General features: G+C 39.7%; 1 protein-coding gene across 11 annotated transcripts in view; it reads left to right on the top strand.

Annotated features, from left to right (window-relative positions):
- Positions 1-6,401: 6,401 nt before the first annotated feature.
- Positions 6,402-15,761, top strand: part of LOC129823982 (disco-interacting protein 2 homolog C-like) — a 279,556-nt gene continuing 270,196 nt past the window's right edge. For 10 of the 11 annotated variants that reach the window (XM_055883182.1, XM_055883186.1, XM_055883183.1 and 7 more), the window contains exon 1: positions 6,402-6,790. In XM_055883182.1, coding sequence (XP_055739157.1) covers positions 6,712-6,790 — 79 coding nt within the window. In that variant the 5' untranslated portion in view covers positions 6,402-6,711. The remainder of the gene's footprint in view (positions 6,791-15,761) is intronic. The other variant, XM_055883193.1, reaches the window with a different exon arrangement.

Genomic DNA, 15,761 nt, shown 5'->3' on the forward strand with positions numbered 1-15,761 from the left:
CTCAGACAGGCTCGATCCTGGCCATCTGTCTTAATGTGTACAGGCATACTGGGACATGCATACCTTCCCTGCCTCCTCCAGAGGATGCTGGAGAGCATGGAACTTGGACTGGGCAGCCTATTCATCAGAAGAAGCGTGTGTGTGTGGCAAAGAAACAGCATCGGGGGGTGGCGTTTTAAGATGGTAGCATTCACAAGAGCCAGTGTGGTAATGTAGGCCTAATGTAATCTGGTGCATTCTACCACTTTGCAAGCCCTGGGTGTGGCCGTGTTCAGCCATGAGACAAAAAGTCTGGAATCTGAATTTATGCATTGAAAGGTCCAGAGGCTTATTGTTATCTCTAATGATGAGGGACACTGTCAATGCAATGCTCTAAATGTGTCAGGTTTAATAGCTCACCTGTGGAGAATTATAATCAAATTGTATTTGTCACATGCTTTGTCAACAACAGGTGTTGACTAACAGTGAAATGCTTAATTACAATCCATTCCAAACAATCCAGAGAAATAATAGGGAAAGAAATAACACAAGGAATAAATACACGAGTAACAATAACTTGGCTATATACACAGGGTGCCAGTAACGATTCAGTGCAGTGGTACGAAGTAATTGATGTAGACATGTACATATAGGTAGGGATAAAGTGACTAGGCAACATAATCGATAGTAAACAGCAGTGTCAGAGTTAGTGGAAGAAGGGTCAATGCAGATATTCAGGGTTGGTATTGGTTAATTATTTAACTATTTAGCTTGGGGGTAGAAGCTGTTCAGGGTCCTGTCGATTCCAGACTTGGTGCATCTGTACTGCTTGGCAGGCGGTAGCAGAGAGAACAGTCTGACTTGGGTGGTTGGAGTTTTTGACAATTTTTGTGCCTTCCTCTGACACCACCTGGTATGGAGGTCCTGGATCGCAGGGAGCTTGTCACAGTAATGTACTGGGGCGTGCAAACTACCCTCTGTAGCGCCTTGCGGTCGGATGCCAAGCAGTTAACATACCAAGCAGTGATGCAACCAGTCAAGATGCTGTTAATGCTGTAGAAAAAAATGTAGGCTCTGAGGGCCCATGCAAAATCTTTTCAGCCTCGGGGTAAAAGGCGTTGTCCAATGACCTCTTCACGGCTGTGTTGATGTGTGTGGACCTGTGGTGTGGACACCGAGGAACTTAAAGCTCTCGACCTGGTCCACAACAGCTTTGTTGATGTGGGCGTGCTCGGTCCTCCGTTTCTTGTAGTCCACGATCAGCTCCTTTTGTCTTTATGACGTTGAACGAGAAGTTGTCCTGGCACCACACTGCCAGGTCTCTGACCTCCTCCCTGTAGGCTGTCTCATCATTGGTGATCAGGCCTACCACTGTTGTCAACTGCAAACTTAAATGATGGTGTTGGAGTTGTGCGCAGCCACGCAGTTGTGGGTGAAAATGGAGTACAGGAGGGGACTAAGCACACACCCCTGGTAATGCTCATCAGGTTACACTTTGAGCTGGAGGTGAAATATTGTACATCTCTGAAGCAGATATTGTGCACCAGAGAACGTGAGAGGGCAGTGAGAAGACAGGGACCGTGACAGTCATACTCCACCCCGTTTCCAGCAACATTACTTGGCAATATTGCCGAAAAGAAATTGCCAGTGTACATGTAGGCTTAACTAACTGCAATGCCATCGTGTGACTCGACTATTTTCATGTATGGTATTCATAAATGCATGAATAGGGTCATTCAACGAAAACAGTGGCTTTCCTGTCCCCCGCCTTAACCACCAGGAAAAATGTCAGATAATGACACAATGTTTCTGTTGTAATCCTTAAATCTGTTGGTGCACCCATTCGTCAATCTTTTTATTTATTTATTATTTTTATTTTTTTTACCGTTATTTTACCAGGTAAGTTGACTGAGAACACGTTCTCATTTGCAGCAACGACCTGGGGAATAGTTACAGGGGAGAGGAGGGGGATGAATTAGCCAATTGTAAACTGGGGATTATTAATCTAAGTAGCATAAGAAAATAATCCCCATCAAAATCCATTAGTTTAAGCTAGAGAGAGCTGTTTTGTGTGGGCTGCGTCTCAGTCCACTGCACCCACCTATGTCGGCCTTCCGCATCTGCGGTGGAAGGTGGTTGAGCTACAGCGGTGTTTGTCAGACCATGAAACATCCCGGAAGAATCTGTCTTTTCACAAAAACGTCTCTACCGTCCGAACGTTCTGAAGGTAACCCATACAAACAAATGGAAATATGGAAGTAGTTTTGTGGCCCAAAAATTATGGGGTTAAATGTGTGTAAAAACAAAACATTTACACTACCGTTCAAAAGTTTGGGGTCTCTTAGAAATGTCCTTGTTTTCGAAAGAAAAGCACCTTTTTTTTGTCAATTTTAAAATAACATCAAATTGATCAGAAATACAGTTTAGACATTGTTAATGTTGTAAATGACTATTGTAGCTGGAAACAGCAGATTTTTTAAATGGAATATCTACGTAGGCATACAGAGGCCCATTATCAGCAAACATCACTCCTGTGTTCCAATGGCACGCTGTGTTGGCTAATCAAAGTTTATCATTTTTGACCTCTTCCTCAGTTGTGCACTGGGGCCTCCCACTCTTTCTATTCTGGTTAGAGACAATTTGCGCTGTTCTGTGAAGGGAGTAGTACACAGCTTTGTACGAGATCTTCAGTTTCTTGGCAATTTCTCGCATGGAATAGCCTTCATTTCTCAGAACAAGAAGAGACTGACGAGTTTCAGAAGAAAGTTCTTTGATTCTGGCCATTTTGAGCCTGTAATCGAACCCACAAATGCTGATGCTCCAGATACTCAACTAGTCTAAAGAAGGCCAGTTTTATTAATTCTTTAATCAGAACAACAGTTTTGAGCTGTGCTAACATAATTGCAAAAAGGTTTTCTAATGATCAATTAGCCTTTTTATCATTTTAAACTTGGATTAGCTAACAGAACGTGCCATTGGAATGGTTGCTGATAATGGGCCTCTGTATGCCTATGTAGATATCTCATAGAAAATCTGCTGTTTACAGCTACAATAGTCATTTACAACATTAACAATGTATACACTGTATTTCTGATCAATTTGATGTTATTTTAATGGACAAAAATGGTGCTTTTATTTAAAAAACAAGGACATTTCTCAGTGCCCAAACTTTTGAATGGTAGTGTATATATTTATTGAGCTTTGTAATATCTCCTAGATATAGGACAGACACTTCAAATTATTGTGTTTCTATGGGCTATAGTAGTAAGAGTCAAACTCAATATTGTCATCTTTTTTAGGGATACCTAAAGGGGTCCAAAAATTCTAAATCCAAATAGCTAAATGATATGACCATCTTAAAACAATTCCATATGTTAGCTTAGTACTAAAACATTTAGAAGACAGTTAGTTATATTGCAAACATTTTCTATATTGAGATATATACAGTTGAAGTCGGAAAATTACATACACTTAGGTTGGAGTCATTAAAACAAATTTTTCAACCACTCCACAAAATTCTTGTTAACAAACTATAGTTTTGGCAAGTCGGTCAGGACATCTACTTTGTGCATGATGCAAGTAATTTTTCCAACAATTATTTACAGACAGATTATTTCACTTATAATTCCCTGTATCACAATTCCAGTGGGTCAGAAGTTTACATACACTAAGTTGACTGTGCCTTTTAAACAGCTTGGAAAATTCCAGAAAATGATGTCATGGCTTTAGAAGCTTCTGATAGGCTAATTTGTCATTTTAGTCAATTGGAGGTGTACCTGTGGATGTATTTCAAGGCCTACCTTCAAACTCAGTGCCTCTTTGCTTGATATCATGGTAAAATCAAAAGAAATCAGCCAAGACCTCAGAAAACAAATTGTAGACCTCCACAAGTCTGGTTCATCCAATTTCAAAACGCCTGAAGGTACCACGTTCATCTGTACAAACAATAGTACGCAAGTATAAACACCATGGGACCACGCAGCCGTCATACTGCTCAAGAAGGAGACACGTTCTGTCTCCTGGAGATGAACGTACTTTGGTGCGAAAAGTGCAAATCAATCCCAGAACAACAGCAAAGGACCTTGTGAAGATGCTGGAGGAAACGGGTACTAAAGTATCTATATCCACAGTAAAACGAGTCCTATATCGACAAAACCTGAAAGGCCGCTCGGCAAGGAAGAAGCCACTGCTCCAAAACCGCCATACAAAAAGCCAGACTACGGTTTGCAACTGCACATGGGGACAAAGATCATACTTTTTGGAGAAATGTCCTCTGGTCAGATGAAACAAAAATAGAACTGTTTGGCCATAATGACCATCGTTATGTTTGGAGGAAAAAGGGGGAAGCTTGCAAGCCGAAGAACACCATCCCAACCGTGAAGCACGGGGGTGGCAGCATCATGTTGTGGTGGTGTTTTGCTGCAGGAGGAACTGGTGCACTTCACAAAATAGATGGAATCATGAAGAAAGAAAATTGTGGATATATTGAATCAACATCTTAAGACATCAGTCAGGAAGTTAAAGCTTGGTCGCAAATGGGTCTTCCAAATGGACAATGACCCCAAGCATACTTCCAAAGTTGTGGCAAAATGGCTTAAGGACAACATAGTCAAGATATTTGTTACGGGATTTTTGTGTTTAATGACTAAAATATGTATACATTTGACTTATAATTCAACATTTATGAGTTATAATTCTATGTGTTCCTTGTTAGAAAGAATGGGTTTATCTTCAGACAGGCTAGAATGATGTCTCTACCCAGGGAGGGGAAAGACCTTGAGTTGGTTGTAGATAGTTGAACAGGTGGCAGACAGTAATGAGAACTCGAACTGTATTGCCATTGTATCCGAGAGGAGGTTGGACATTAAAACCTATGACATCATTCTTATTATATAACCTGATGTAAAATGTATTATGATCAGTACTCTCGAGAATAAACACTATTGATTGATTGATTTTAAGACTGGTATCTGTCCATTTTATGCAAATAATTATCTTACAAATTCTTATTTATGGGCAGAGTGTTTTTATTGAATTGGTTAATAAACAGGAATCAAAATTCCTTTAACAATATTAGAGTGGCTATCACATACCTGACCTCAATCCTATAGAACATTTGTGGGCAGAACTGAAAAAGCATGTGCGAGCAAGGAGGTGTACAAACCTGACTCGGTTACACCAGCTATGTCAAGAAGAATGAGCCAAAATTCACCCAACTTATTGTGGGAAGGCTACTTGAAACGTTTGACCCAAGTTAAACAATTTAAAGGCAATGCTACCAAATACTAATTGAGTGTTTGTAACCTTCTGACCCACTGGGAATGTGATGAAAGAAATAAAAGCTGAAATAAATCATTCTCTCAACTATTATTCTGACATTTCACATTCTTAAAATAAAGTGGTGATCCTAACTGACCTAAGATGAAATTTTTACTAGGTTTAAATGTCAGGAATTGTGAAACTCAGTTTAAATGTATTTGGCTAAGGTGTATGTAAACTTCTGACTTCAAGTGTGTGTGTGTGTATATAATCTCAAAGAACACGGTCAATACCATGAAAATGGTTGTTCCTCGGTTCATGAATCGTGGTTTTGTGACATATTTTGAGTTAAGAAATATAATTAAATATCATAAAACAAAGTAAAGTATTATTGGAAATTTGGGAAAAGGAAATTTGATTGAAATAATTGATCAAATCACATGAGTAAGTCATTTATTTACAATTTAAGAAGTGCTGTTTGAGGTACTGTGGCCACCATCTTAGATATTCTATATTTTCTTCAGATTTGTCACTGGTGTTAATGTTCCTGCTGGTTTTAATAGAATAGTCTGAAGGTTTGTCACTGGTGTTATAATAGAAAAATGTGTTTTGTTTAAAGTAAATTATTACTAATAAAAACTAATCTTAATATTATCATGAACCTTTTTCTGTCAGATTTATATGCAAAGTAAATAGTCAAATTATATTCTGGAAAGCCTGAATTGTCATTCAGATATTGGTACAGATATAGATACAGTGAGAAGGCAACACAAGCATTTTTATCTATTTATTGTAGTAAAAATACATTAAGATGTCCTTTGTATTGATTAACACTGCTAAGTAAAAATAAAAAATATATTTTTTAAAATTGACTGATCAAAAGGCACCATTTTCGTAGAATGACAAAATCAATATATGCATATGAATGTGATATCTGAAAGGGCCCAGCCTTAACTCCAACCCCTTTCCAAACCAACCCGTAAACAACAGCTCACTTCAACCCCTGATTTTGCACCATGAAGCCTCTGAAATATTTTAAATTGGAACAGTTGGGGGGCAATGGGATGTTAAGCCAACATAACGTTCCTCTGGATTGAGAGAGGAGGTAAAATCTCGAACAGTTCTTGAAAGTGGGTATTTGGCGCCCTCCACAGGCAGGTTCTCGTGTGTGCCTCAATGTGTGGCAGCAACGTTAGTGTATCGCTCGGCAGCACTCAGAGCTTGGAATTACAGTAGCAGTACATTTTCATACTACAGGGACAACCAACCATGGCTGGACTTGAATAAGGACGCGAGCAGAGCGATATTCGAATTCGCCCAAACGCTTTCCGCATTTCTATTTACCACTCAACTCGCTCCTCTTTTGCCTTATGCATCGGCGCTCTGCGGAGAAAGAAGAGTCAGTGTTGAAATACTTTATTGGACTCAGTGAGGAGAAGAAGAGAAGAGCAAGACAAATAATTTTAAAGCAGAATGGCGGACCGTGATACGTTACCCCTTCCTTTGGAGGTGCGAGACAGACTTGCTGAGCTGGAACTGGAGTTATCAGAAGGTAAGCAATATTTTAATGTCCCCCTATTATAGTTATTATATTTAGCAGAATTTGCAGAAAAACGGACATTCTTTGCTGCAGAGAAAAGGGAAAGCTTTGTGGGAATTCATGGATGGATCTAGAGCGCAATGAGCAAAGAGTACTGCCGCAAATTCATGTTGAATCAAATCACAATACATTGCTACATATCAGTTTCATTGTACTTTTATATCACACCACAGAGTGCAATGTGTTCTCATCCGATGTTGGCTATTATAAATAGAAAGATTGACCTTGAAACAAATCATTACGACACATTTGACAATATCAATGTTAAATTATCAACTGATGGCATTTTTAGATTGATTCAAGGTATTATTGGGAACTCATTTTTCGTTGTTACAAAGTAGCCTAGTCCACTCTTTAGTGTTGGCTAAACGTCACGTTTATCATGTGAAATGTTAATTTCTAAGTGGCTTTTGAAGACCGAAGAACACATTATTTTGCTGTAAAGTTGCCGATGGACAAAACTATAGCCATAGTCTTGAATTTGACATGTTCTTTCAAATTTGTTAGGGTAGGCCAACAATTATAACCGACACTATTTGTTAACTTAATTTTGTGTCATGTTTCCGGTGCAAGAGCCGTTAGCAATGTTTTTCTAGTTTCTCATGGGGAGTCGTGAGCATAAGCAATTGTCATTTTTATTTGCAGAGCTCAGACATTTATTCAGAATAATATTTTAACACAAAATGCACATACATTCTCTCTTTTGTGGTCCATTAAATGTTCAAAAGCTAAGGAAGGCTATACACTTATTTTATTTTATATATGGGCATGTTGATATTGCCCTCTATTTAAAGAAAAAAAGAGTTCCATCAGTGTATTCATATATATATATATATATATATATATATATATATATGGTGTTTGCCTAATTAAGTCTATAACTGTGAGGACAACCTTGGGGGATGAGATGCACAGACAACCAATAACTTTGAGTTTTTGAGCAATGCAAGTTAAATTAAATTAAATTCACACCATGCTATACATGGTGGAATAGTTCTCATCATAACTAGATTAACTCACTAGACTGTGTTTTGGAAAACCATGAGTCTAGATAATTATGAGAGTTATTTAGCATCAAATGTAAACACCTTCTGGAAGTAGGTGCCTTACTGCATTATTTATTTGAATATTTGACTGTCCTTATCCAGCACAACATCAAATGCATAGTTATTCACCTCTCAGACTTTGACCTATATTCACAGCTCAACCTCTTTGACTGGGGCTCCTGAGATCAAATGCCTTGGGTAGATAGTGATAGGCTACAACAGATCATAACTCAGTGCTGGAGTGCTGATTTAGGATCAGTTTTACCTCTCAGATTACAATAAACCTTGATATATATATTATATATATTGTATATATATATATATATATATATATATATATGTATATATATATATATATATACGACCTAGGTGTGCATTGAATAGGGTCCAATTTGAGACTATATTTTAGGAAATAAGAAATGTGATAGGATTCTGGTCAAAACCGGTAGATACACGTACATGCCCCGGCCTTGAGTCCACCTGCTGTGAACCAAGGAGATTTGTGATGTTCTTATGTGGATAGAGAGTATTAACAGAGGTCAATCAGCAAGGCCCGGCACTCCAACAGGTGTCCGGACCGACCTAATCTGATTTTCAGGTGAATGTTAACATTAAACCAGTCCACCAGCTGTCCTCTCAGTGCCCCTTGACTTACACTACATCACCAAAAGTATGTGGACACCTGCTCGTTGAACATCTAATTCCAAAATCATGGGCATTAATATGGAGTTGGTCCCCTCCTTTCTGCTATATCAGCCCCTACTCTTCTGGGAAGGCTTTGCACAAGATGTTGGAACATTGCTGCAGGGACTTGCTTCCATTCAGCCACGAGCGTTAGTGAGGTCGTGCACTGATATTGTGCGATTAGGCCTGGCTCACAGTTGGTGTTCCAATTGATCCCAAAGCTGTTCAATGGGGTTGAGGTCAGGGCTCTGTGCATGCCAGTCAAGTTCTTCCACACCGATCTCGACAAACCTTTTCTGTATGGACCTCGCTTTGTGCATGGGGGCATTGTCATGCTGAAACAGGAAAGGGCCTTCCCCAAACTGTTGCATCAAAGTTGGAAGCACAGAATCATCTGCAATGTCATTTTTTGCTGTAGCGTTAAGATTTCCCTTCACTGGAACTAAGGAGCCGAACCATGTAAAACAGCCCCAGGCCATTATTCCTCCTCAACCAAACTTTACATTTGGCACTATGCTTTGGGGCAGGTAGTGTTCTCCTGGCATCCGCCAAACCCAGATTCATCTGTCAGGACTGCCAAATGGTGAAGCGTGATTCATCACTCCAGAGAGCACGTTTCCAGAGTCCAATGGCCGTGAGCTGTACTCCATATCAGTCGAGACTTTGCATTGCGCATGGTGATCTTAGGCTTATGTTCGGCTGCTCTGCCATGGAAACCCATTTCATTAAGCTCCTGATGAACAGTTATTGTGCTGACATTGCTTCCAGAGGCAGTTTGGAACTCGGTAGTGAGTGTTGCACCTGAGGACAGATTTTTATCCGCTACACGCTTCAGCACTCAGTGGTCCTGTTCTGTGAGCTTGTGTGGCCTAGCACTTCTCGGCCTACTACCCGGGTAGCTCGAGCAGGGCAGAAATTTGACCAAATGACTTGTTGGAATGGTGGCACCCTATGACTGTGCTCAGTTGAAAGTCACTGAACTCTTCAGTAAGGATATTCTACTGCCAATGTTTGTCTATGGATATTGCATGCCTGTGTGCTAGTTGGCTGGAATTGCGGAAATAACTAATTTGAAGGGGTGTCCACATACTTTTGTGTATATATAATACAGTCAAAAGTTTGGACACACCTACTCATTCAAAGGGTTTTTCTTTATTTGTACTATGTTCTACATTGTAGAATAATAATGAAGACATCAGCTATGAAATAACACATGGAATCATGTAGTAATCAAAAAGGTGTTAAACAAATCAAAATATATTTTGTTTGAGATTCTTCAAAGTAGCCACCCTTTGCCTTGATGACAGTTTTGCTCACTCATGGCATTCTCTCAACCAGTTTGATCTGGAATACTTTTCTAACATTCTTAAAGTAGTTCCCACATATGAGCACATGTTGGCTGGTTTTTCTTCACTCTGCACTCCAACTCATCCCGAACCATCTCAATTGGGTTGAGGTCGGGTTATTGTGGATGCCAGGTCATCTGATGCAGCACTCCATCACTATCCTTCTTGGTCAAATAGCCTTTACACAGCCTGGAGGTGTATTGGGTAATTGTCCTGTTGAAATACAAATGATAGTCCCACTAAGCGCAAACCAGATGGGATGGTGTATCGCTGCAGAATGCTGTGGTAGCCATGCTGGTTAAGTGTGCCTTGAATTCTAAATGAATCAGACCATGACACCAGCAAAGCACCATCACACCACCACCTCCATGCGTTATAGTGGGAACCACATATGCAGAGATCCTCCGTTCACCTACTCTGCGTCTCACAGACACGGCGGTTGGAACCAAAAGTCTCAAATTTGGACTGATCAGACCAAAGGACAGATTTCCACTTGTCTAATGTCCATTGCTCGTGTTTCTTGGCCCAAGCAAGTCTTCATATTGGTGTCCTTTAGTAGTGGTTTGTTTGCATCAATTCGACAATGAAGGCCTGATTCAAGCAGTCTCCTCTGAACAGTTGATGTTGAAATGTGTCTGTTACTTTAACTCTGTGAAGCATTTATTTGGGCTGCAATTTCTGAGGCTGGTAACTCTAATGAACTTATCGTTTGCAGCAGATGTAACTCTGGGTCTTTTTTTCCTGTGAGCCAGTTTCATGAGAGCCAGTTTCATCATAGCGCTTGATGGTTTTCGTGACTGTACTTGAAGAAACTTTCAAAGTTCTTGATCTTCTAGATTGACTGACCTTCATGTCTTAAAGTAATGATGGACTGTCATTTCTCTTTGCTTATTTGAGCTGTTCTTGCCATAATATGGACTTGGTCTTTTACCAAATAGGGCTATCTTCTGTATACCACTCCTACCTTGTCACAACACAACTGATTGTCTCAAACGCATTAAGAATGAAATTCCACAAATGTACTTTTTACAAGGCACACCTGTTAATTGAAATGCATTCCAGGTGACTACCTCATGAAGTTGGTTGAGAGAATGCCAAGAGTGTGCAAAGCTGTCATCAAGGCAAAGGGTGGCTACTTTGAAAAATCTAAAATATATTTTGATTTGTTTAACACTTTTTTGATTACTACATGATTCCATATGTGTTATTTCATTGTTTTGATGTCTTCACTATTATTCTACAATGTAGAAAATTGTACAAATAAAGAGAAAACCCCTAATTGAGTAGGTGTGTCCAAACTTTTGACTGGTACTGTGTGTATCTCAGCCAGGGTGTATTAATTATACATACATAGTGTCATCACGAGTCAAATGTGCTATATCCGAAGCAATCAGATCGGTAAAGAAATCACGGTCATGCAATATCTTCTCCTGATAAGTGAAACGATTGACAGAGGCTGCTGAATGGCATATTATGTTAGAGGCAGTAGGGATGTTGGGCTATACATACATGGTTTGGTTAATCACTAGTCAAATGTCTGAAGTAATCAGATTGGCAAAACAATTATTTGGTGCAACATGTGCTTCCGTTATGTTTGGCTAGCATACTGCTTGACACATGTAGTCCACCCTTTTTTATGCAAAAAAAAACAAATCACTGAGCTCGATTATCACTATTGCCCAATAGTGTCATGACCTCTGCCTCAGAGATCAATGTTATGCTGTGTCGTGTCCTTAACAGGTTCTGTTTCATTAATTCATTGCTGTTCACACAGCAGTACCCTATTGACATAGCTATGGCATAAATGTTGAACTGTCAATAGACTCAATTGATTAACTTAACTCACTCGGTTCCATCAAATGGAAGTTGTTCAACACACGGGCCTAACACATGCATAAATATGATCCATCATAGTGTAGGATCTTTCATTTGATCCCTCTGTTGTATGTGCAGACAGGGATGTTACATTTCCCTGACTAGATGATTTTTTCAATAAGGAAGAGAAACCATTTTGACTCAAGGATAAGATGCTCCTACTCGCATTATGGAGTTTCATACTTCAGCCTCTCCTTGGTCACATCTGGGTCTGATATGATGCCGGTTTCTGTCAGACATTTGTAGTTTTAAAGCCATATAGCTCAAAGAATTCTCTCCCTCAATAAATACTTATCTTCACTGTACTAGCTAGCTACTGTTAATAACAGTTCTGTCTGCTCTGTTTTGAAGCTACAGGCCTACAATTAAAATATCATATAATGTGTCCTGACCTTCATTGTTTGTATGGAAGACATGCAGCAGACTACAATATGTCTAATGCACTTTATTTGGAATGCATGAATTCAGAGAAAATTACCCTGAATAATAAATTATACAGTAGCCAAGGAAAATATGATAGGTGTCGTTAAACAGTGCATTGCTACTTTTCGTTCAAGCTAAAATCAGACACTCTTTGTCTAAGTGAAGTGCATTGACTCTTTTTATTTTTTTATGCAGACAACTCACGATTCTTTGTCTTCTGAAAGCAGAATAATATTGTGGCGTGTGGGGGGGATTTTGTACATTGATAAAACAACCTTGTTTTATTTTTGGCAGCCTCCCTAATGAGTCGTACAGCCTAGCTCTGACTAAGCCTGTGGCTCTCCCCCTCTGTTTGAATGTTTAATGAATTCTATCCGTGGCATTTCACAGAATATGTCACTGTTGCGAGTCAAAGTGCCATAATCACCCAACGCCAGACCGGTGGGCGAGTTATAATGACCCTCTGCGCTCTCCAATGTTTTCAGTTGGGATCAAAACGAGGTGTAGTCGCCGACCTTTGGATTGCGATTATGACAGGTGGCTTGCCGCTCCTGCTTTTGTGATATAAGGATTTTGAAACATGCCAATAATGACTTAAGTGCTCACTTCTCTATTCTGCCCTACCAAGCAAAAAGGCATTTTGTCAAATGAGTTAATGTAATTTTTGCTACATTAAATACATAATCATGTGGACAAGTATCCTTCCTCTTGTGTTAAGGAGAAAATGGAGGTCATGTTAGCAGTAACTGCATATGATTACTGTGAAACCAAGGTAAATATAAGCTGTTTTTTTTTCAGTTCGACGCTATGAGGAGTTACTGCCTTTTTGCTTGGTAGGGCAGAATTTCCTTGCTCTTATGATAAGGACACACACTTCAGCGTACCTAGCAGCATTCACTGAGACCGTCACAGGTATGTCACTCAGATACAAAGAGAGTCAGTGTTTACTGTTTATCATGGAGAATTAATTATGACAGGCCAGGGTCAAGGTTCACAGAAAATGTCAATGAAAACAGGCAGGTAGAGGTGTACACAAGAAACCTGATATCTTCACTACCTTTTCTAGTAGCCAGCCTGTATTTGCCTTGCTATATTTGTTTGCATCATCCCAAATCCCTCTGTCTTGGCTTTCACTGTGTGCGTCCCAAATGGCATCCTGTTCCCTGTGTAGTGCACTACTTTTGACCAGGGCTCATAGTGCTCTGGTCAAAAGTAGTGTACTACTGTATATAGGGATTAGGGTGTTATTTGCGAAAGTGTGATTCAGCCAGCCCATCCAAGTGCCTGGTGCTCTTACCTTTGGAGTGGCAGTTGCCATAGAGATGTCTCTCTTCCTCCCTCCTTGGCGGTGAGTTGTGGTGAGAGTGATGACACTGTTGGTTCCAAGATGGCATAGAGATAGTCATGACGAGGACCCTAAGGTCCCAGGTTGATAATATGTAGTCTTGATTTGACGCTTGCTTGTGAAAATTACATGAGATTAGAGGTCGACCGATTAATCGGAATGTACGATTAATTAGGGCCGATTTCAAGTTTTCATAACAATCGGAAATCAGTATTTTTGGACACCGATTTGGCAAAAAAAATGTTTACGCCTTTATTTAACTAGGCAAGTCAGTTAAGAACACATTCTAATTTTCAATAACGGCCTAGGAACGGTGGGTTATCTGCCTTGTTCAGGGGCAGAATGACAGATTTTTATCTTGTCAGCTCGGGGATTCAATCTTGCAACCTTACGGTTAACTAGACCAATGCTCTAACCACCTGATTACATTGCACTCCACGAGGAGCCGGCCTGTTACGCGAATGCAGTAAGAAGCCAAGGTAAGTTGCTAGCTAGCATTAAACTTATCTTATAAAAAAAGCAATCAATCAATCAATCATAATCACTAGTTAACTACACATGGTTGATGATATTACTGTTTATCTAGCGTTTATCTAGCGTGTCCTGCGTTGCATATAATCGATGCGGTGGCAATCGTAAAAAAGGACTGTCGTTGCTCCAACGTGTACCTAACCATAAACATCAATGCCTTTCTTAAAATCAATACACAAGTATATATTTTTAAACCTGCATATTTAGTTAATATTGCCTGCTAACATGAATTTCTTTTAACTAGGAAAAAGGGTGTCACTTCTCTTGCAACAGAGTCAGGGTATATGCAGCAGTTTGGGCCGCCTAGCTCATTGCAAACTGTGTGAAGACTATTTCTTCCTAACAAAGACAGCCAACTTCGCCAAACGGGGGATGATTTAACAAAAGCGCATTTGTGAAAAAAGCACAATCGTTGCACGACTGTACCTAACCATAAACATCAATGCCTTTCTTAAAATCAATACACAGAAGTATATATTTTTAAACCTGCATATTTAGCTAAAAGAAATCCAAGTTAGCAGGCAATATTAACCAGGTGAAATTGTGTCACTCCTCTTGCGTTCATTGCACGCAGAGTCAGGGTATATACAACAGTTTGGGCCGCCTGGCTTGTTGCGAACTAATTTGCTAGAATTTTACGTAATTATGACATAACATTGAAGATTGTGCAATGTAACAGGAATATTTAGACTTATGGATGCCACCCGTTAGATAAAATATGGAACGGTTCCGTATTTCACTGAAGGAATAAACGTTTTGTTTTCGAGGTGATAGTTTCCGGATTCGACCATATTAATGACCTAAGGCTCGTATTTCTGTGTGTTATTATGTTATAATTAAGTCTATGATTTGATAGAGCAGTCTGACTGAGCGATGGTAGGCACCAGCAGGCTCGTAAGCATTCATTCAAATTGCACTTTCGTGCGTTTTGCCAGCAGCTCGTCGCTGTGCTTCAAGCATTGCGCTGTTTATGACTTCAAGCCTATCAACTCCCGAGATTAGGCTGGTGTAACCGATGTGAAATGGCTAGCTAGTTAGCGGGGTGCGCGCTAATTGCGTCACTCGCTCTGAGACTTGGAGTAGTTGTTTCCCTTGCTCTGCATGGGTAACGCTGCTTCGAGGGTGGCTGTTGTCGATGTGTTCCTGGTTCGAGCCCAGGTAGCGGCGAGGAGAGGGACGGATGCTATGCTGTTACACTGGCAATACTAAAGTGCCTATAAGAACATCCAATAGTCAAAGGTATATGAAATACAAATCGTATAGAGAGAAATAGTCCTATAATTCCTATAATAACTACAACCTAAAACTTCTTACCTGGGAATATTGAAGACTCATGTTAAAAGGAACCACCACCTTTCATATGTTCTCATGTTCTGAGCAAGGAACTTAAACATTAGCTTTCTTACATGGCACATATTGAACTTTTACTTTCTTCTCCAACACTTTGTTTTTGCATTATTTAAACCAAATTGACATGTTTCATTATTTATTTGAGGCTAAATTGATTTTATTTATGTATTATATTAAGTTAAAATAAGTGTTCATTCAGTATTGTTGTAATTGTCATTATTACAAATACATTTTAAAAAATGGCTGATTAATCGGTATCGGCTTTTTTTGGGTCCTCCAATAATCCTTCGACTTCTACATGAGATGCCAGGGTCTCGGAGGCT

This window comes from Salvelinus fontinalis, chromosome 26 (assembly GCF_029448725.1).
Source record: "Salvelinus fontinalis isolate EN_2023a chromosome 26, ASM2944872v1, whole genome shotgun sequence".
Lineage (NCBI taxonomy): Eukaryota > Metazoa > Chordata > Actinopteri > Salmoniformes > Salmonidae > Salvelinus > Salvelinus fontinalis.